This window comes from Bidens hawaiensis, unplaced genomic scaffold, assembly GCF_021521415.1.
Source record: "Bidens hawaiensis isolate Kalapana, Puna unplaced genomic scaffold, B.hawaiensis_p1.1 tig00000536_1, whole genome shotgun sequence".
NCBI lineage: Eukaryota > Viridiplantae > Streptophyta > Magnoliopsida > Asterales > Asteraceae > Bidens > Bidens hawaiensis.
Genome location: NW_027491034.1, coordinates 2,974,577 through 2,998,109, shown reverse-complemented (window position 1 = coordinate 2,998,109; position 23,533 = coordinate 2,974,577). Strand labels below are relative to the sequence as shown.

General features: G+C 40.4%; 2 protein-coding genes and 1 pseudogene across 3 annotated transcripts; 2 read left to right on the top strand and 1 right to left on the bottom strand.

Annotated features, from left to right (window-relative positions):
* The first annotated feature begins 12,030 nt into the window (after positions 1–12,030).
* On the top strand, positions 12,031–19,169 carry LOC143635874 (uncharacterized). Of its 2 annotated transcripts, none has more exons than XM_077103605.1 (11): positions 12,031–12,223; positions 13,102–13,330; positions 13,493–13,640; positions 14,103–14,210; positions 14,494–14,651; positions 15,153–15,318; positions 15,417–15,553; positions 15,834–16,509; positions 17,279–17,391; positions 17,460–17,715; positions 18,688–19,169. In XM_077103605.1, the coding sequence occupies exons 2-11, from the start codon at positions 13,206–13,208 to the stop codon at positions 18,964–18,966; spliced, it is 2,166 nt and encodes a 721-aa protein (XP_076959720.1). In that variant the 5' UTR covers positions 12,031–12,223; positions 13,102–13,205; the 3' UTR covers positions 18,967–19,169. The 2 variants fall into 2 exon arrangements, with proteins under 2 accessions (XP_076959720.1, XP_076959714.1); XM_077103599.1 differs by having other exon boundaries at positions 14,103–14,222; positions 18,688–19,168.
* LOC143635290 (pathogenesis-related thaumatin-like protein 3.5 pseudogene) lies at positions 19,040–19,768 on the bottom strand (annotated as a pseudogene).
* A 247-nt stretch (positions 19,769–20,015) lies between these two features.
* On the top strand, positions 20,016–22,217 carry LOC143635279 (uncharacterized). The gene has a single exon (XM_077103153.1). It carries the CDS (start codon positions 20,016–20,018, stop codon positions 22,215–22,217), a length of 2,202 nt encoding a protein of 733 aa, XP_076959268.1.
* Positions 22,218–23,533: the final 1,316 nt, after the last annotated feature.

Sequence of the window (23,533 nt, the reverse complement as noted above, 5' to 3'; positions counted from 1 at the left end):
TCGTTCTGGTTATCACCAGTTGCGTATCCGCGATGAGGATATTCCCAAGACTGCTTTTCGAACTCGTTATGGCCATTTTGAATTCTTGGTCATGTCCTTCGGTTTAACCAACGCACCCGCCGTTTTCATGGATCTGATGAATCGGGTGTGTAGGCCTTTCTTGGATAAATTCGTGATTGTGTTTATCGATGATGTTCTGGTGTATTCTAAGACCAAGGCCGAGCATGAGCAACATCTTCGGTTGGTGTTGCAAAAGCTTAGAGCCGAGCAGCTCTTTGCCAAGCTTTCCAAGTGTGAATTTTGGTCTGATGAAGTACAGTTTCTTGGTCATGTTGTAAACAAGATGGGTATTCATGTCGACCCATCCAAGATTGAAGCAATCAAGAACTGGTTGACGCCATCTACTCCTACCGAAATCCGTTCCTTTTTGGGCTTAGCTGGTTACTACCGGCGATTTATTTCGAATTTCTCAAAGATCGCATTGCCTTTAACAGCTCTAACGCACAAAGGTAAACCGTATATTTGGGGCTCGAAGCAAGAAGAAGCCTTTCTGACGCTCAAGCGATTGTTGTGTGAAGCTCCTGTTGTTGCGCTACCTGAGGGTAATGATGATTTTGTCGTGTATTGCGATGCATCCAACCAAGGTCTCGGTTGTGTTCTTATGCAACGAGGCAAGGTTATCGCCTACGCATCAAGGCAACTCAAGATTCATGAAAAGAATTATACAACTCACGACCTCGAACTAGGCGCAGTTGTATTTGCCTTGAAGATCTGGAGACACTACCTTTATGGTACTAAGTGTATCCTTTACACCGACCATAAAAGCCTTCAGCATATTTTTGATCAAAAGGAACTTAACATGAGACAACGCCGATGGAACGAACTCATCAGCGATTACGATTGTGAGATCCGGTATCATCCTGGTAAGGCTAATGTGGTAGCCGATGCGCTCAGCCGCAAACCCTGCCAGCTTAACTGTATCTTGCCGCGCACGCAGCTTCACTTCGCGCCGATTCAAAGCAATCTTGAATCACGCATTCGTGACGCGCAGCGCGCATCCATCAGCAATGGTAACCTTCGCGCCGAGTTAGCGTGTGGCGCGGAAGCGCACTTTGTCCCTAATCTGAGTGGAATTCTCTGCTATCTCAATCGCATCTGGATTCCCTGTGATGAGAATCTTCGCGCTGATATCCTGAGTGAAGCGCATAAATCTCGGTATTCTATTCATCCTGGCGCCGATAAGATGTACAAGGATTTGCGCATTACTTATTGGTGGCCCGGTATGAAAAAGGATATTGCTATGTTCGTAGCTAAATGCCTGACTTGTTCTAAGGTAAAAGCTGAACATCAACGCCCATCTGGTTTGCTCGAACAACCAGAAATTCCTAAATGGAAATGGGAATGTGTAGCGATGGACTTTATTACCAAGTTACCTTTGACAGCAAGCAAACATGATAGCATTTGGGTAATAGTGGATCGTTTGACTAAGTCTGCTCACTTTCTGCCCATTCGTGAAAACTACTATGTTGAGCAACTCGCGCAGCTTTATGTCAAGGAAATTGTCTGCCGCCATGGCACTCCTTTGAGCATCATATCCGATCGCGATGGCCGTTTTATATCCCGCTTTTGGAAATCTCTCCAATCTGCGTTAGGAACTCGCTTGGACATGAGTACTGCATATCATCCTCAGATTGACGGACAGTCTGAGCGAACTATTCAAACCCTTAAGGATATGCTACGATCTAGTGTTCTTGATTTTGGAGGTAATTGGGATTCACACCTACCTCTGGTCGAGTTCTCTTATAATAACAGCTATCATTCTAGTATTGGTATGGCCCCATTTGAAGCACTTTACGGTCGAAAGTGTCGCTCGCCTATTTGTTGGAGCGAAGTGGGTGAAGCTCAAATCACAGGACCCGAACTTGTTCAAGAGACAACCGATAAAATCGCCAAGATCCGTGATCATCTGCTGACTGCCAGAAGCCGACAGAAGAGTTACGCAGATCGTAGGCGGAAGCCTCTCGAATTTCAAGTTGGTGATCTTGTTCTCCTCAAAGTGTCGCCCTGGAAGGGTGTTGTCCGCTTTGGGAAGAAAGGTAAGCTTGCTCCTCGTTATGTTGGTCCATTCAAGATTCTCGCGCGTGTGGGAAAAGTTGCCTACAGACTAGACCTGCCGCCCGCGCTCAGCAATGTGCATCCAACGTTCCATGTTTCCAATCTCAAGAAATGTTTAGCTGACGAGAACCTTCACATACCACTTGATGAAGTTCAAGTTGATGAATCTATGCATTTCGTTGAGAAGCCTGTTGAGATTATGGATCGCGAGGTTAAGCAAACCAAGCGCAGTCGCATCCCTATCGTGAAAGTTCGCTGGGAGTCCAAGCGCGGAGCCGAGTTTACATGGGAAAGGGAAGATCAAATGAAGATCAAGTACCCGCACCTGTTCTCTGCGCAACCTACTTCGAGATAAATTTCGGGACGAAATTTCTTAAAGTAGGGGAGACTGTGACATCTGCCCGATCCGACCCGACCCAGGTACCCGTTTCTCTAATCCGATCTCTTTCTGTTATGATTTAATATTTATTTATACTTATATTTTACTTTTTAATAATAATAATATTTTCCTTCCCGCCTCTTTCTCTCTCTCCCTTTCCGCCGTCCTGTCCCTCTTCTTCTCTTTCTTTCCGCCTCTTTCTCTCTCTTGTCGCCGTTCCGCCCTTCTGTTTAACCTGTACCTTTATCTGACCCTCCCCTGCCTGTTTACTGTTCCCTGTCAGCTTTTCCTTTGTCCCCTGCAGCTGCCATATCTTTTGATATCTTTTGCTTTTGGAATCTTTTACTTTTTAAGATCTTTTCCCCTTTTCTAGGGATTGTGTTCCCTAGGGTTTCCCTATAAATAATAATGCTATTTTCTTAACACTACACACACAAACACTTATTATCTTCCTTGTCCTCTGCCGTCTCCTCTCTCTGCCTCCGTCTTCTCTCCTGTTCTGCCCTGATTTCCGGTAATATATAATATATAATATATAATAATTTGTTAAGTTACTTATTAATAATGCTAACATATATTCAAGACTTAAAACCAATCATTAAACCAATAATATCTTATTTTTAGGTTAACTTGTGCTTGTTTAAAGTTGGTTCTTGCATTTATCTTTCAACGCATCTTTATCAAGTGAGTAATCTCGTACCTAATCCCTTTTTATTTTTAATGTTTTGGGATGTTCATGTGTTCGTACAAACTTGAGTCTAAAACTTGTTTTTGAACTATAGTCGCGCAGTATCCCATGTGTTGAGGACGTTTACTTGGCTGTTTATTTGTATGTGTGTATCATTAACCGCTTTGTTCGGCCTATTCCGAAGTTTTCATGGATCCATTAGATGAACACGGGAGACCTATCGTTTACGGTTTTCTTTGTTTACACTTGCACAGATGTTTTCTTGTTTTTGTGCTCATTTGGGAGCACGGATTGAACTATGAACTATGATCTATTTAGGCTTGGTCACAATCTGATTACACCCTTGTTAAACACCAGACATACACGTGTTGCGCGCAGTGATTGTTATTATCTATTATTATCTATTAAACTTGATTCCTCACCAACACGCAAGTGTTTGACATTTTATTTTAACACATGTTCAGGTTTGCTGTAACTACATTTGGAGCTTGTGGACACGTAGGACGTTTTTACTTTTGGACCTAGATTAAAATGTATCAAGACAAGTTATTGTTGTTCGAATATTTTGCTTTATAACATATTGATTTATGTTGATTTATGTTATCTTGTGTTTACGTTGCGCGTGCGCGAATGAATATATTTATTAAATATTGACACCCAATAGTGTCACGAGTAATGAAACAATATGTGGCGCCCCGATGTATAATCCGCCTTTGGTCGGGGTGTTACAAGTCCGGGGCAGCGCCCCTGGCAGCGGGGTCTAGGGGCGGCAGCCCCTAGCAGGGTTCAAGGGCAGAGCCCCTGGCTGGGGTCGAGCTGTCAGGTCAGCTTGGAAAAACATTTATTTCTATTAACTGTCTTATCACATTTTCCATAGCATTTTGAATCATTAATTAATTTGTTACTTAAAAGTTCAAGGGCTTCTTTGTAATTAAATCATTCTTTTTCTAAGTTCAGGGACCATTCTGTCCATTTGTTAAACTTCTAGTTCGTTACGTTACTCTTAACGAATTGGCTTATCATAGCGAACTGGCCTTTGTAGCGAATTGAACCCTTTAAAGAACTGATTATTAAACGAACTGGACCTTATAACGAACTGGTCCTTTGACGAATCAGTTCATGTAGCGAATCAGTCCATGTAACGAATTGGACCTTCCAATTCGTTATCTCCTTTAACGAATGACTATAACGAATCAAGGATGATTCGTTATCTTTTCCCTTAACGAATTGAATATGAACTGAAGCTAGTTCGTTATGCTCCCATAGACGAATCAGCTAACGAATCACCTTTTAATTCGTTAAGTTCCCGTTAGCGAACTAGGGTTAGGTCAGAGAATGTCATAAACATTCTCTGACATTCCCTTCCTCGTATTACCTTTTCCGGCGCCATCGCCGGAAAACCGCGGATTCACCGGAAAAACGGGTTTTAACTCGTTTTTCACCGTTTTTCGTCCCGTTCGATCCAGATCTGAGCTAGGGTGATCCCTAAGCCCATCTTAGGTTCGGTTTATACCCGATTCCATCCGGATCTCGTAACTTAAACGTTTTAACGGTGTCTGCTCGTCGTTTCGTGACCATAACTAACGGTTTTAACATCATACTATCATTTCCTTGGATCGGGATCGATTCTTCTTCTATGTTAGGCTAGAGAGAGAAACTAGAGAGAGAGCTTAAGTGTGTGTTTTGATGGTGTATGGAATATGTGTGAAATGAAATTAAATGGATGATTAAAGGTTTATATATATTTATTGATCATGGGCTTAATCCCATGGTCTTTCCTTCTTTCTTTCATAACCCAAGTCCATAACCCATATCCATTTACCCAACACTAGCCCGACTCATAATAACTCATATTTCATTTATTAATCGAAACTCGAATTACGGGATGCTATAAGTCTTCCCTCCTTAAAGAGGTTTCTTCCCCGAAACCTAACTATTACATAAACAAATTCGGATAAAACTTGCGCATCTCATCATCAGCTTCCCATGTGGCATCCGATCCTTTGCGATGTTTCTATATCACTTTCACTAATGGGATAACTTTACGACGAAGCTGCTTCTCCTTGCGATCAACTATCTCGATTGGTTGCTCGATGTAGTTCAGCCGTTCATCAACCTCAATGTCCATTAATGGCACATGCGACGTGTCATCAGCCAGACATTTTCTCAGATGAGAAACATGGAAGGTTGAGTGAATTCCTTCTAACTCTCCTGGAAAATCTAACTTGTAAGCCACTTCACCTACTCGCTCTAAAATCTTGAACGGTCCAATGTACCTCGGGCTCAACTTTCCCCTCTTCCTAAAACGAATAATTCCTTTCCAAGGCGAGACCTTGAGCATCACATTGTCACCAACGTTAAACTCAATCGATCGTCGCCGCTTATCAGCATACGACTTCTGTCTGTCTTGAGCAGCTTTCATCATTGCTTTCATCTGATCAAACTTTGAAGAAGTTTCTTGAACAACTTCCAAACTTCCTATCTTCTTTTGATCAATCTCTCCCCAACATACCGGAGTTTTACAACGTCTTCCATATAACATCTCGAATGGTGGCATACCAATACTCGAATGGTAGTTGTTGTTGTTAGAGAACTCTGCTAGATGCAGATGATCATCCCAACTTCCACCAAAGTCTAAAACACAAGCACATAGCATATCCTCAAGGGTTTGGATCGTCCTTTCAGACTGTTCAATCTCGTTCCCATGGCTTCATGGAACTTCTTCCAAAACCTAGAAGTAAAATGAGTATCTCTATCAGACACGATAGATAACGGTACTCCATGCTTGGATAAAACCTCCTTAATGAATAAGCTTGCCAACGTTTCTGACGAGATAGCCTCTCGTATAGGAAGAAAGTGAACACTCTTGGTCAAACGGTCCACAACCACCCAGATGGTATCATGATGCTTAGCTGTACGGGGTAGCTTAGTTATGAAATCCATGGTGATGTGTTCCCATTTCCATTCTAGTATCTCCAAAGGTTGCATCTTCCCATAAGGCTTCTGATGCTTTGCCTTGACTTGTAAACAAGTTAAGCACTTACTGACATAATCTACCACGTCATTCTTCATTCCTGGCCACCAATAGTCTCTTTTCAAATCTTGGTACATCTTCGTAGTTCCTGGATGAATCGAATACCTTGACTTATGAGCTTCATCTAAGATTTGACCTCTGAGATCTCCATGGCGTGGAATCCACATATGGTCAAACCTAGTCTTAACACCATGCGTGTTTTCCATCGACTCGTCTTGCTGACCGAAAATCTTTTCTTTCTTTACTAGCCCTTCATCTACCAGCACTTCTGACTACACCTTGATGATTTCTTCAAATAAGCTTGAGTTTATAATTAGCTGATATGACTTTACTTTTGCAATTACTTCCTCATTCTTATGGCTTAGCGCATCAGCGACCACGTTAGCTTTACCATGGTAGTACTTAATATCACAGTCGTAATCCTTTATCAATTCTAACCACCTTCCTCTGCCTCATGTTCAATTCCTTCTGCTCGAAGAAGTACTTTATACCCTTATGATCTATGTAAATGGTACACTTAGTACCATACAGATAGTGTCTCCATATCTTGAGAGCATGCACTACTGCTGCTAGCTACAAATCATTCGTTGGATAGGTACCCTCATGGACTTTCAACTGTCTAGACGCGTAAACTATCACGTTTCCTCGTTGCATCAACACGCAACCTAATCCACGATGCGAAGCATCAGTACAAACAACCAAATCCTCGTCACCATCGGGTAAAGAAAGGATTGGAGATTGCGTGAGTCTCTTCTTTAACTCCTGAAAAGCCTCTTCTTGAAACTTACCCCAACTGAATACTATCGACTTTAGGGTCATACCGGTCAACGGTGCAACTATCTTAGAGAAACCTTCGATGAACCTCCTATAGTAGCCAGCTAACCCTAGGAAGCTTCGTATATCAGTCGGATTCTGTGGAGATTTCCAATTAGTTATCGCTTCAATCTTAGCTGGGTCCACGGTAATCCCTTCAGGATTAATCACGCGACCTAGAAATTGCACTTCTCGCAACCAGAACACGCATTTCGAAAACTTAGCATACAACTTTTCTTTCTTCAAAGTCTCCAATACCTCTCTCAGATGCTTAGCATGATCAGACTCGCTTCTAGAATAAATCAATATATCATCGATGAAGACGATAACTGACTTATCCAACATTGGCCGACACACCCTATTCATCATGTCCATAAATGCTGCGGGAGCATTCGTTAGACTGAATGACATTACGAGGAACTCGTAGTGTCCATACCGCGTCCGAAACGCTGTCTTGGGGATGTCTGCCTCTTTCACCTTCAACTGATAATAGCCTGATCTGAGATCTATCCGTGAGAACCAACTTGAACCTTGCAGTTGATCAAACAGATCATCAATCCTTGGCAAAGGATATCTATTCTTTACCGTAAGCTTATTCAACTCGCGATAGTCTATGCACATTCTCTTACTTCCATCCTTCTTCTTCACGAACAACACTGGTGCGCCCCATGGGGAAACACTTGGCCTTTTGAAACCTTTATCGAGTAGTTCCTGCAGTTGGGACATCAATTCTTTCATCTCAGACGGCGCTAGACGGTAAGGTGCTTTCACGACGGGCTGGGCTCCTGGTATTAAATCTATCTGGAATTCTATCTCTCACTCCGGTGGCAACCCCGGAAGATCCTCATGGAATACTTTTGGGTAGTCGCACACGATAGGAACATCTTTCATTTTTTTCGTCTCGGCCGTAGCGTTGACAACATACGCCAGGTAAGCACTACACCCTCGTCTTAATAACCCTTCGGCTTTTATCATCGAAATGACGTTAAGCCCTGAACTTTCCTTATCGCCGTAAACTGTCACCGCACTACCATCTAAAGACTTTAGCTTTATTATTCTACTCTTACATACTATCTAAGCTTCGTATTCAGATAACCAATCCATTCCCAAGACTACATCGAACCCTCCTAAGGTAATAACATACAAAGTAACAGGGAACTCATGTCCCTCTAACTCTATCTTACAATACTTAACCATTTTCATTATTTTCACCGAGGTGTCACTAGCGTTTTCTACTATGAAGGTTTCAGACACTCCGCAGCTTTTCATTCTAGCTAGTTTACTAAACGTCGTAGCTACAAAAATTCTATTCGCACCTGAATCAAATAATACTGAGGTAGAAATACCATTTACTAAGAACGTACCCGTCACAACATCAGGAATCTGCCTAGCTTGTTCCTGGATCAGCATGTAGGCTCTAGTCTCGACCTCGCTTGATCGGCATCTTTCTTCTCACTCCCTCCAGCTTCACCACTCGTACAAGTCCTTGCCATGTGACCTGTCTGTCCGCACTTATAACACGCGGTCTTCGCATAGCAATCTTGAGCAAAGTGCCCCCTCTTACCACATTTGTAGCAGGCATTTGACCCTGATCTACACTCCCCACCACGGGACTTCCCACACTTGCGGCACATCTCGGACCCAGTGCCCCCCACTTGCACTCTCCAGCGTGCATCTTTCCGCACGTCCTACATGACCTTTTCTCCCACACTCTCGGTTGCTTGTTCTTGGGGTTCCACATCTGAGTACCAGGTCGTTTGGTAGGCGCGAACCACTTCTTCTCCTTCTTCTCCTCCATAGCCACCTCATCTGTCAAGTCCTCAAAAACCGTTTCCGCGAGCCCCGCCGCATAATCAAAAGTACCTGGTCTACCAGCCTTGACCAAGACGCGAACATTCTGTGGTAGTCCCCTAAGGTAACATTTACTCCGCTTGGCCTCGGTGTCCACCATATCTGGCACCAACCTTGACAGACGGTTTAATTCAGTGAGATATTCGCGGTGTGTCATCTTACCCGCCCTCAGACTCAAGAACTTCATCTCAACCTTCTCTACCTCTGCATGAGCACAAAATCATTTCATCACTAACTCCTTCAGATCGTCCCATCTCATGGCTTTGATCTCTTCTCGACTCTTCCTCTGCTCAACTGTCTCCCACCAGTACATCGCCTCCTCACCGAATGATTGGGTAGCATACCCCACAGCTTGGTCGGGACGGCATTCGCTAATTCGGATAATTTTGTCCATCGCGGTTATCCATTGGAGAGTAGCGATCGCGTCTCCCAAGCCAGTTAGCTTTGGTGGATCACAACCTTTGAAAGACTTATAGTTGCATCCACCATGGCCCCTCTTCCTATCATCAACTTTTACCGATTTAACCACGCTTGATTCTTCCATCTCCCCTTCATCATCCTTCTTACCATCACCTTCCGCCCTTCTCAGTGGTTCCTTCTCGGCCTCCAGCAGACTTATTGGGATTCATGTTTTTCACAGCAGCTGCTACCGCTTGAGCAATGGCAGTTTGAATTGCGGGATCCAGTTGAACTCCCTCGTTGTTACTCGGATTTCGACCAGCTGCACTTCCTTCGCCTTCATTGTTAGTGGCTGCCTCTACTGACGGTTCTCGGATAACACGTGGCCTACCACGACGTCCTGTACGCCCTCCTTCAATCTTGCCATGTACCCTGCTCAAACCAACTGTTTCAATCTGTTAACCTGCGTGCATACTAAAAGTCAGCTACGCTGAGTGAGTTCTAGTTAATCAGACGACATACAATACATCCACATACTTACATATGTACCCAAAGGTACAAACTTTCATATTTACTTTCATACTTACATATATAGTTTCATTCACACATATACGTTTTAAAGAGCATTTCGCCCTATAACCTTCGCCGATATTATTAGGGTCGGTTCTCTGCATTCGCCGACATTATTAGGGTCGGTTCCCTGCATTCTCCGACATTATAGGGTCGGTTCCCTACATTCGCCGGCATTATTAGGGTCGGTTCCTTACATTTAGTACTATGTACCATACCTGTCTTACGTGCTTCCCTTGACAACACGTGCAATCTCCGAAGAGCGTTCACGTACCATTAACATATCATACATACTTTATTCATACATCACATATATTCATACATATCTTTAACTACCACTTGACGGTACATGCAATATCCGAAGATCGTTCACGCACCGTCAAGAAATCATCATACATTAATCATACAAGGCATACACTTACCATTTATGGTAAGTGTATTAACTATCATATCGAGTATGCACACAGCCCCGAAAACATAACAAGGAAGTGGGGCTAGAAACTCATCTCAATGCGGTTGCGTTCACCGTTTACGGTTATTCCCCTCTTTAGCTGTGCACGACTAACTGTATAACAATTACGCATATTAATTACTATCACTATCCATATCATATTTCTAGTCCAATTATAACCCTCAACAAACGGGGGTCCGGGGCAGCGCCCCTGGCAGCGGGGTCTAGGGGCGGCAGCCCCTAGCAGGGTTCAAGGGGCAGAGCCCCTGGCTGGGGTCGATCTGCCAGGTCAGCTTGGAAAATTTTTTATTTCTATTAACTGTCTTATCACATTTTCCATTAGCATTTTGAATCATTAATTAATTTTCTACTTAAAAGTTCAAGGGCTTCTTTGTAATTAAATCATTCTTTTTTTAAGTTCAGGGACCATTCTGTCCATTTGATAAACTTCTAGTTCGTTACGTTGTTCGTAACGAATTGGCTTATCATAGCGAACTGGCCCTTGTAGCGAATTGAACCCTTTAACGAACTGGTTATTAAACGAACTGGACCTTATAACGAACTGGTCCTTTGACGTATCAGTTCATGTAGCGAATCAGTCCATGTAACAAATTGGACCTTCCAATTCGTTATCTCCTTTAACGAATGACTATAACGAATCAAGGATGATTCGTTATCTTTTCCCTTAAGGAAATTGAACACGAACTGAAGCTAGTTCGTTATGCTCCCATAGACGAATCAGCTAACGAATCACCTTTTAATTCGTTAAGTTCCCGTTAGCGAACTAGGGTTAGGTCAGAGAATGTCAGAAACATTCTCTGACATTCCCTTCCTCGTATTACCTTTTCCGGCGCTGTCGCCGGAAAACCGCGGATTCGCGAGAAAAACGGGTTTTAACTCGTTTTTCACCGTTTTTCGTCCCGTTCGATCCAGATCTGAGCTAGGGTGATCCCTAAGCTCATCTTAGGTTCGATTTATACCCGATTCCATCCGTATCTCGTGACTTAAACGGTTTAACGGTGTCGGCTCGTCGTTTCGTGACCATAACTAACGGTTTTAACATCATACTATCACTACCTTGGATCGGGATCGATTCTTCTTTTATGTTCGGCTAGAGAGAGAGCTTAAGTATGTGTTTTGATGGTGTATGGAATATGTGTGAAATTAAATTAAATGGGTGATTAAAGGTATATATATTTATTGATTATGGGCTTAAGCCCATGGTCTTTCCTTCTTTCTTTCATAACCCAAGTCCATAACCCATATCCATTTACCCAACACTAGCCCGATTCATAATAACTCATATTTCATTTATTAACCGAAACTCGAAAAACAGGATGTTACATTTTTACTATCATAACAACGCGTAAGCATTGATTCGACAACTTGCCTCTCAGAGCCTCACTTATACAATATCTAGTGTCTTTCTTTTTCTTCTTATTTTATGTAACATGCACTCATGATTAAAGAAAAATGTGACACTTTGTTTCAACATAAGTTGTTAGTTTTTGAAGAATACTGAACAACAAATTAGTTAGTTAACAACCCCCATCTAGGTAAATGTGAGGAAAGGGAAAAAAGACCCGACCCGTTTCAGAAATGGGTAGTAGAATTATGGATCAATCAAATAGGAAATAAAAAAAAGCAAGTTTTCTTCTTTCATTTCTGCTGAAGAAATCAAAGGCTTGATTCTTGAACAGTAGAGTTTCAATTTTTAATAAAATAAAATGCAATCAAATAATTTCCCAAAACCTCTGTTACCCTTTTCCTTAATCCCAAAACACCAACACCAAGCTTCGTGTAAGATTGTTTCATGTGCCAACAATAAAAATTCTTCATCTTCTTCAGCAAATAAACATGGGTTTAAGCTTCTGGGTCACTCTCTTGGTGATATCAAATCAAGAATAAATGATTTTGATGGCAGTGAGTATATTATGTAATTCAATTGAACTTATTGTTCCTGTTGAGTTGGTTCTTGTTTCTTGTTATTAGGATTTTGTTGTAAATTGAAATTATTCATCACAGGGAATTTGGGGCTCAGCCTCTTTTAGTAATATTTTAATACATTTGAGCTGCCCTTATTGATCTTGATCAGAAGCCTTCTCTGGATAATTTCAGTTTTGTAAAAATCCGACCTTTAGGTTCACTTCATTGTGGCTCGCTTGAAGCTCCCTCGAAATTAGCTCGAACATAAACGATCCGGATCGTCTCGGCTGGGCTCGTTGGCTCATCTATATTAAATCCTAATTTTTAATATATAGTAATAACAATAGTCTACCAAAATAAGAAAAAAAATATAATAATACATATATTATGCCACTCGAGCTTTAAAACATTTTACAAAAATGAAACGTATAATGTTATAAATTCTATATTTATAAGTTTTATATAAATTGTTGTTAAAAGTTATATTTTTGTCATTTATATATCAATATGTGTAATAAATATTAACGAGCCCGGATCGAGCTTTAGACGAGCCGAGCTTGAGCTTGATTTTTCAGCTCGATAAAGTTAACGAGCCAAGCTCGAGCCTGCTCAGTTCGAGCTTGAGCCCTGCCTCGGCTCGATTACAGCCCTAGTTCTATTTGGTTTAGCTTCAATGTGTGGTCCCAAGTGTTATTGTGATTGTTAAGTTTTAGGACCCTTTTGTAAAATTAAGACCATAACATGGAGTAACCATGAGTAAATTGTTGTTAATCAACCAAAAGATAATCTAATTTGTAGGTTCCCTAAACTTTTGAATGTATTTGATATAATAAACTTATGCACATACATGGTTGGATGTTTGTATGTTGTTAAAGGTTCGGTGCAAGATGCATTAAACATTTGGGTATCGAAAACGACAAACTTTTTGAATGAAGTGGCTTCTCCACTTGTCAAGAATGTTCACGATAAAAATCACACAATGGGAAATGCGTATGAGCTCGGTGACATGGACGAGTTCTTCATGGCGGAGCAGACTATTGATGGTCGAACGCCTGGTGGTGATCTTTCATTGGCCGCTATTGTTTCCATTGAGCAGTTTAGCAGGTGAGCATAAGGTTCTGTTCATTATTATCAATTTCAAAGCATTTACATATTTAATTTAATTATGAATAAAGAGTGTTAGTGAGTCAACTCCACTTGACCGACCCGCTTTGAAAACAAATGCCAATGAAAAGTTTCTAACTTTCTGTAGTGCTGAATATGCAGGATGAATGGGTTGACTGGGAAGAAAATGCAAAGAATCTTTAAAGCACTCGTTCCTGCACACGTGTCTAATGATGCCCGTAATTTGGTGGAATATTGTTGCTTTAGGTTCTTGTCCAGAGATAGTTCTGAAATCCATCCTTCCCTTAAGGTTTGTGGGCCCAATTCTTATGTTTCATAATTCAAGTTTTTACGGTCTTTTAAGTTTTAACACATGTGGATGTGGCAATTTCAACTCGTTTACATAAAGATGGGTTGATTTTGCTAATGTTTTGTCAGGTCAAACAGGTTAAGCTAAAAATTTGACAGAAATGAAATAGGCCAGGTGTATCCAATGTATAAAACTTCCTAAATCACTTTATTAAGAAAGGCACAGATGGTGCATGGATTTTGGGGTCAGTTTGACTAAATTCATTTTTTTGACATTATATGTTTCATTATATGTCGCTATTTGTAGCACATGCGACCATTTGAAAGATTTTGGTATTCGATTTGCTACATAATCAACGTTAATTTTCTATTCCAAAAGCCAAATGTTTGACCACAAAAAAACCATGCACCTCTTTTTATGCATTTGGATTATCTATGACTATAATGTTTGCTATTATGATAGGAGCCGGCATTCCAAAGACTTGTATTTGTAACAATGCTTGCATGGGAGAATCCATACACCAACGAAAAGGAATCCAGGGGTACAATTGGAGAGAAAACTTCATTTCAGGTTCATTTTTCTGTATGTAATCATCCCTATTGTTCTCCACTAATTATCTTACTTTTAATTCTATAACTAGAGTGAATTTATATACATGTTCTTTGTGAAAAGGTGAACTGAAAAATGTGTTTTGGACTTTGGTGCCCGTTTTGACCCATGCTTAAAATGGTCCGTTTTGACCTGATACTTGTTAGGCGTATATTTTGACCTCTGCTTCTCTTCATGCTTTAGCATTCTATGTATCACAAATTATGCCTTTTAAAAAATTTATTGTTTTTTTTCTTTATTGAAGAGGAAGCTTGTTGGAGAAGAGGCTTTTGTCCGAATTGCCCCTGCTATCTCGGGCCTAGCGGATTGGCCAACGGTACATAACCTTTTCAAAGCTCTTTCTGGTGGTCAGAAAAGCATCTCCTTCCAAGTATGGTCCAAATATATTGATGAACTTCTCAAGTAAGCTTCTCACTAACCTTGTTTCTTATTATCGGTTAAATTGCCCCTCCACTATTACAAAAGGTCATTGCTATCCATAGGCAAAGCAGTAACTTTGGACTAAAACTTTTTAAAACTGACAATGTTGTTTATTTCATGTAAAGGTGGCAATTTCAACATCATATGTATGAAACGGGTCAAATCGGGTTACATTTGTTTGACAACGGGTCAAATTAGTTGAAAGGGTATGCATTCAAATTTCAAATGCTTTCAAGTTCAACATCTCAAAATGTTTTATTTAAAGAAAATTATATTGTTACATAGTTTTTGCAGTCATCTAATAAAATTAACTATTTACAATATTCATGAAGATTGGATAAAAAAAATATTGGGGCGTTACCCGGACTACCCGTTTTACCGCCTCTTTTTTCAGAAGTCAGTTACTGCTTAAAGTTTTAAACAAATAGTTTTCTTGATCTCCTACTGACAATTAGTTCTTTGACCCCTACTCCCCATTGGAAGGGTTTATGATGGAAGGAATTCATACCATGTGAAAGAAATTACTCAAATTTCCGGGGAACGAATCTTATGCCTTGGATCTAGCCGGAAGAGACCCGTTCTTAAATGGGAGAATAACATCGCGTGGCCCGGTAAATTGACGTTGACCGACAAAGCACTTTATTATGAGGTATATTATTATATATCGTGTGTCACTTTACATAAAGTTAATATATTATTGATACTTCATAAGCATCTAGTAATGCCCTTGCTTACAAAACGTTGTAGGCGATTGCGCTTAAGGGCCAAGTGGATGTTATCAGGATGGATCTTACAAGACCTGGTGCACGGGTTGAGAAAACACGGGTCGGACCATTCGGGTCTGATCTTTTTGACTCTGCTGTCTCGGTTACCTCCGGTCCAGAGTGAGTAAGCTTCAACAACTCATCTCCTCATTTATTCACCGTAGAAGAACCTCAATTGATAAGACTTTGACCTGCTTACTAATGCGTTGATCATTTGGGTTATATTTGAAGTCTAATTAGTAGTAAATGAAAAATGTTAGCTAAAGAGGAAACAAGTAAAATGGGTCATTGAAGTTAATTGTTACTGAAGTAATATAGTTATGCAATCTTATTTGACACTAATTTTTCTTTAAAAAAATTCTAAGCTTATTCAAAAATATGTTTGCGTCCATATTATCAGGTCTAAACCGTGGGTGCTTGAATTTGTGGATTTGGGAGGTGAAATGAGGCGAGACGTATGGTATGCTTTCATCAAAGAAGTCATATCTTTATACCAGTTCATAAGAGATTTTGGACCCGAAGCTGGAGATCAATCTTTAAAACACATTTACGGTGCGCAAAAGGGCTATTCACGAGCCAAAACTTACGCCATTAACGGGATTGCACGACTCCAAGCTCTTCAGTTCAGTAAAAAACTGTTAGATGAACCTACAAAACTTGTCCAGTTTTCATATTTACAAAATGCACCCTATGGAGACATAGTTTGTCAAACACTAGCAGTAAATTGTTGGGGTGGACAACTAATTACAAGATTTGAGGAAACCGAGGTTGATGATGATGATGATGACACGTTGGATGTTTATAGCTGTCATGTGTACGATTTTGATGGTGGGGTGTATTTAAGAAAGTGGATGAGACACTCATCATGGAATTCTAGTGCTTCTATTGCTTTTTGGAAGAATAGTTTGATGAAACATGCGCTTGTTTTGAGTAAGAATCTTGTTGTTGCGGATAAGACGTTGGTTGAAAAGGCAGCGCTTATGTGCCGGCGTAAGTATGCTGAGGTGGAGAAGACACAAGCTACTATTGATGCTGCAATGATTGAAGGGATTCCTAGTAATATTGACCTTTTTAAGGTTGTAATTCAAGCTAATTGGTACTCCTTTTTGGTGTGTACATGAGTCGGTTTTGAAAATCGTTCAGTTCCGGTTTTCACAATGGGTTCGGTTCGGTTTCAGTTTTTTTTGGGTTGATAAAAAATGGTCCAAAATAATAAATATGGGCCTAATTTCTTTTAGTGATTGATTGATTTAGTGTTACGCATTTGGACCAAAAATTTTAGGCTACACCATTTATTAATATTTTACAGATTACTTAACATTCAAAAATAAAAATTATTATTCATAAATTTAATAACAAAAGTCAGTATTTTGGTTCTTACTGGTTCAATTCAGTTATAAAAGTGGGTTTGGTTTTTACAAGTTTGGTTCAGTTTTTATCGGTTTTTTAAAAAACATAAAAATCAAAGAGTTGGTCTTGAGTTGAATTCTGTTATATCAGTTATTTCGGTTTTGGGTCGGTGGCACACCCCTAGTCCGTCCGGTGTCCCTTGTCAATTGCAACTTTAACTCCTTTGATCACCTTTTCAGATAAGAACAACATATTTGGTCTGATTTGTCTTTCGGGTAATCAGCTTCCATAAAATCCTCAAAAGTTTCAAAATTTTAAACGCTTTATTTAGCATAAAAAATCAACATTTGTTTCAAACACTAATAGGGACAGAGGAAGTTCTGCAATATATGACAAATTAGTCGGCATTGTTGTTATTATCATTATTGTTATTATTTTATTTATTTAGGAAAAGGTCTTGTTCAGTTTTAATGTTGGTTTATCATATTGGTTTAGGAGCTCGTGCTTCCTTTAGCAGTCGTTGCCAAAAACTTTGAAAAACTTCGACGTTGGGAAGAGCCTCACTTGACCGTATCTTTTCTTGCATTTGTCTATTCGCTCATCTACAGGTAAAACGCATTAATGAAGTCTATTTTTTTTATATATATTGAAGTTTCATTTTTCTTGCATTTTTCAGGAATTTACTGTCATATGTGTTCCCTGTGACATTAATGGTATTGGCAACAAGCATGCTGGTATTAAAAGGGCTGAAGGAACAAGGCCGCCTCGGAAGAACTTTTGGCAAAGTTACCATACGTGATCAACCACCGTCCAACACCATTGAGAAAATCATAGCCGTTAAAGAAGCCATGCGTGATGTGGAAAAATATATGCAAAGTATTAACGTTTCGCTTCTTAAAATCCGTACAATTATTCTTGCAGGACAACCACAGGTTTGTTTTAATAAATCTTTGTAGAAGAGTATAAATAATTTAAGCTATAGATAATCCGTACAATTAGCTTGTCATTTGACTAAATTTATCCTACAACTAGGGGTGCAAACGAGCCGAGCATGAGCTCGCCTAGGCTCAAGTTCGGCTTGTTTCAAGCTCTGTCTAAAGCTCAAGCTGAGCTTGTGAGTAATTTTTCAAGCTCGAGGTTGGTTCGTTTATTATTTATTAAGTATTTTATTTATATCCATACATAGCATTTGGTTTTTTATATTTTAATTATATATAATACTTATTTTTAATGTAATAATCTATTTATAAAAAATATTATATTTGTATAACTAACAGGCTCGTTTGAGCTGCGAACCTAGTTAAGCTCATGCTCGAACTTGGCTTGATTTAAGCTCTCTGTCTAAAGCTTGAATTGAGCTTGTAATTAATTTGTCAAGCTTGACTTGTTTATTAATTATTAATTAGGTTATTTTTCTGTATGTGTATAACTATATATATGTATATTATTTAGTTTCTTTTATCATATGTAATACTTGTTTTTCATTTAATCATATATTTATTATATTAAATAATAAATACAGTATTTAAATAATTAATAGGCTCATTAAAGCACACAAACCTATTTAAGCTTGGTATATGAAGCTCGAGATTGTTAAGCTCAAAATCTGAAGCTATGCTCGAGCTCATTTAAGCTTGGCTCCATTAGAGATTTTTAGCGAGCCGATCCCAAGCAGTTCATCTCGCTTACACCCCTACCTACAACCAAACTTTGTAATATTTGATTTAACTTATTCCAGTTTTTCAAAATTGCATAATCTTCTTCAAACAACTGTTTGTAAAATCATCATCATCATCATCATCATCATCGTACTCAGTATATCCCACCAATAGCAAAGCTATAGTAGTTTTGTAAAATCATCTATTATCTAAACTTTTGTTTCTTGTTTGTTTTTTTTTTCTCAGATAACAACAGAAGTGGCCATGGTGTTTTTATTTGGTTCCACTATCCTCCTCACAGTACCTTTCAAATATGTCATCTCTTTCCTCATACTTGACCTCTTCACACAAGAACTCAAATTCAGGAAAGAAATGGTGATCAAGCTGTTAACTTTCTTAAAAGCCCGTTGGGACACCGTGCCTGCAGCCCCCGTCTCGGTTTTGCCATTTGACTCTAGTCAAACCGAAAGTCAAAATGAGGAGACAAACTACCAGACAAAATTAGAAAGACCGCGGTACAAATAGTCGGTCAAAATTTTAATCATGTTTATTAAACATTTTCTCAATATTTTGTACATATAGTATAGTTGAAACTTTTTCAAGTTATTAGAAATGATATCGCGAAAACCGCCCACATGTAAGTAATTTGCTTCAGCCTTCCTGACCCGTTACACACGGGCTTGTTATCGTGATACGTGCATTGTTCTGTTTGGTTCCTGCATTGTCAAAGCCAAAGTCAAAAGGTCAAAGTCAAGATTTTTGTAATGAATAATATAAACAATACCTTGGTGAACAAAATGAGACAACAAAATCCGTATTGTCACATGTTATGATGCTTGTTGGGTCATCATACGCATAGCTATACGCTACGGGGCACACAGTTTTAAATATTAATATATTATCGAGTTATTCGTTGGCATACATGTGACAGGATCCGAGTACATTCCCTTACAACAATACTCGTCAGAGTCGAAAACGTTGCAGGCAGTTTGTCCGTGTCACAACCCGCAACCCTGCAGTCGCCTTTGCCTTGAATCGGTGTGACGGTTATCGGCACGTTAAAGCCATCCACAAGGCTAACATCGTAAAAAGCGGTAGGGTAAATTCGGCAATCGATGCGGGCGGGGACCCAGGGACAGAGCAAGTTAGTGTGGTCCCGCATGCTCTGGTTTCACACGAACCGTTGCCGTTTTTGTCGAAATCGCACCCATATTCTGGCGGGTTTGAGGGTGAAAGCGCCGGCAGCGAGGGTGGTGTTGGTGATCCCGGGCCATATGGTTTCATGGCAGTTGTTGAGAATGGTGAGGTTGGTGCAGTTTGCCCATGATGCGAGGGTAGTTAGGAAGAATGCATGGTGCGTGTGAGTGTGTAGTGTTTTTGTTGTATATTGCAAAAGGAAGTGGTAAGAAAGAAAGAGTGATGAAGATTACAATATTATACCTTGCTTCCATGAATATTTTGTATCTTCTTGTCACATAATATTATGAAAATAATTCAGTTGCTTCATTGGACTGACAAACTCATCTTCATATTCATATTATGATTCACTATTCTTACTGTAGATTCCAACAATCATGAAAACAAGCCTGCGGTCCGTTCTGGAAAACTTTCTCTTCCAGCAAAACACCAGGATAACCCACCTGGGTAAATCGGGTCGGGTCGAAGAAGCCCGCAAGTTATTCGACCAAATGCCTCAACGCAACACCGTCACATTCAACTCCATGATCTCCGTCTACGCCAAAAACAGAAGAATCAACGATGCGCTGAACCTGTTCGATAAAATGCCTCACCGAAACCTCGTTTCTTGGAACACAATGATTGCAGGCTGTCTTCACAATCACGCACTTGAGATTGCTCGCCAACTGTTCGACCAAATGCCTCAAAGGGATGTTTTCACTTGGACTCTCATGATTACTTGCTACACGCGTAACGGGGAGCTTCAAAAGGCCAGGAATTTGCTTGATTTGATGCCGGATAAGACGAACCCGGCTTGTTGGAACGCCATGGTTTCAGGTTACTTGAGTTCTGGAAAAGTTAAGGAAGCCCGGAAGGTGTTCGATGAAATGCCTGTGAGAGATTTGGTGTCCTGGAATACAATGCTTGGAGGGTATACCCAAACTGGTGAAATGGGTTTGGGGTTGAAGTTTTTTGAGGAGATGCCGGTTAAGGATGTGGTTTCTTGGAACTTAATGGTGGATGGGTTTGTTACGGTTGGTGATTTGGATTCCGCTTTGTGTTTCTTTAACCGGACGCCAGATCCAAATGTCGTTTCTTGGGTCACGATGTTATCTGGGCTTGGTAGAAATGGTCAGGTTACAGAGGCTAGGGGGTTATTTAATCAAATGCCAGTTAAAAACACGGTGTCGTGGAACGCGATGCTGGCAGTTTATGTACAAAACTCCAAGATTGATGAAGCATTGAGGCTGTTCGATGAAATGCCTGAAAGAAATGCAGTGTCGTGGACTACCATGATCAATGGATACGTTCGTGTTGGTAAGCTAGATGAAGCGAGTCGTTTACTCGATCAAATGCCATATAACAATGCCGGGGCTCAAACCGCAATGATATCAGGATTTGCTCAAAACAAAAAGATTCACAAGGCACGTGAGATTTTCGATCGTGTAACCAATCGAGATATGGTTTGTTGGAACACAATGATTGCAGGATGTGCTCAGAACGGGATCATGGATGAAGCACTTGATCTTTTTAAGCAGATGGTGAAAAAAGATATAGTTTCATGGAATATTATGATTGCTGGTTATGCTCAACTAGGTCAAATGGATAAGGCAGTTGCTTTATTTAAGAAAATAAAACATAAGAACATAGTTACTTGGAACTCCTTGATTTCGGGCTTTACCCATAACGGGTTGTACCCGGATGCATTCAGGTATTTCATTTCAATGATACAAAATGATAATAAACCAGATGAATCTACATACTCATCTGTTTTGAGCTCGTGTGCAACTCTAGCAACTTTACAACTAGGTACACAAGTTCATGTGGTGGTTGTAAAGACAGGTTATGAGCAAGACTTATTTGTAACTAACTCTTTAATTACTCTGTATGCAAAATGTGGTAAAATGGCGAGTGCAGAACGGTTGTTTTCTTACACCCCGCGTGTCGATGTGGTGTCGTGGAATTCTTTGATTAACGGGTATGCTTTAAATGGGAATGGGCTCGAAGCAGTTAGGGTATTGGATGATATGGAGGTTGCGGGAGTGAGCCCAGATGAGGTCACCTTTGTTGGGGTTCTATCGGCTTGTAGCCATGCGGGTTTGATCGATCATGGGTTTAGGTTATTTGAGTTAATGAGTCAAAGGTACTTGATCAAGCCGTTGACCGAGCACTATGCATGTATGGTTGACTTGCTTGCGAGAGCTGGGCGGCTAGAAGCCGCCTTTCAGATGGTGAAAGAGATGAAAACTGATTGTAATGCGGGTGTATGGGGTGCTTTGCTTGATGCATGTCGGGTGCGTAAGGATTTGAAAATGGCTAAATTTGCTGGTGAAAAACTGTCAGAGATTGAGCCTGAAACGGGTTCGAATTATGTGGTGTTGTCGAATATGAATGCGGAAATGGGGTGGTGGGAGGTGGTTGAGGAAGTTAGGGGTTCGCTGAAAGAGAGGCGGGCAGTTAAGCAGCCCGGGTGTAGTTGGATTGAAGTTCAAAACCGGGTTCATGTTTTTGTGTCAGGTGATAGGCGTTGGCTTGAAAATGTGGGTCATTTGAGGGCTCTAATGGCTCATATTAGCAGCGCGGGTGTTGATGCCTCATGATGTATGCCAACATCCGGTGTTGTTTCACATGGTGGTGATGGTACTATAACCACCTCCGTCTCATATGGCGGTTGAGAAAGAAACACACGACCACCACACAGGGGAAGGCGGACCGTGGTGGTGTGATTGAGTCGGAACATGGCTAGGTAAAATAGGTCACATACAAACAAGTGTACTGACTACTTGTTGAAGATTTTATTTTATGGATGATGTGAACTAATTTTGACGATCCGAATTATCCCCAAAGAAAGTGGATGATATATTCTTCAAAATAAGTTGTCACGTTAGCAATCCATTTATTCTTCAAAATTGTACATTTCTACTTCAATTTATGAACATTCATTCTCTAGTATCATTACATTTTCACATTGTTCACAACTTTTACTTTTCTTTTTCATCATAAAACCTTTTATTGTAATATAAACTGTTTATTTTTAAAATTCCCGTTATTTAGTGTAAGCCAAACATTTATTTTTATTATAATAGACATGAAAATTGAGAAAAAAACGTAACCTACTTTTGAAATACTATACGTGTATATGTATAAGCATGGTTGTAAAAATCGCGCCTAGGCGCCGAGTACTCAACGAGTAATCCTCGAGTAATCCCCGCCTAGGCCGAGTTCTCGGTGAGCCATCCCCGAGTACTCTCCGACTAAGGCCGAGTACTCACCGACTAAGGCCGAGTACTCCCAACTCCCCAGTCGACCGCCTAGGGTCCGCCTAGCGACTTTTGCAACCTTGTGTATAAGTAAGAAAAACTATCATAAGAAAAAATAAAATTAAAACCTATCGTCACCATCCCCATCCCCATCCCCAACCCCAACCCCACTTGGCCACTTACGCTCTAAGCAATGTAAGATCATGGTTAAACAATTAGTGCATACGTATCTACTATTTAGAGTAGACGTGCATAAGAAGACCGTTTCCGGACCCGAACCGGTGTACCCGATCCGGAACCGGTTCCAGTTCGTACCCGATGGACCTAAAACCTGGTTTGGGTATTTATATACCCGAAATCCCAACCCTGTTCCACATATTATATCCCCCATCGGTTCGTACCCGGTTTCATTTTGGAACCGGTTCCGGTTCCTACCCGGAATAACCGGTTTCGCCGGGTTTTTTAAGGAAAACAAAGCTGCAGGTCAAACTAGCCGTTGGAACCGGTAATATTGCCGTTGGAACCGGTTTTTGAGAAAAAATAGTCGTTGTAACGGTTCCAATAGAAATATAGTCGTTGGAACCGGTTTTTCTAGCCAAAAACCTTATATAAATTGTTTATTCACCCCTTGTTTCACCACTAAACTCAAAAACAAT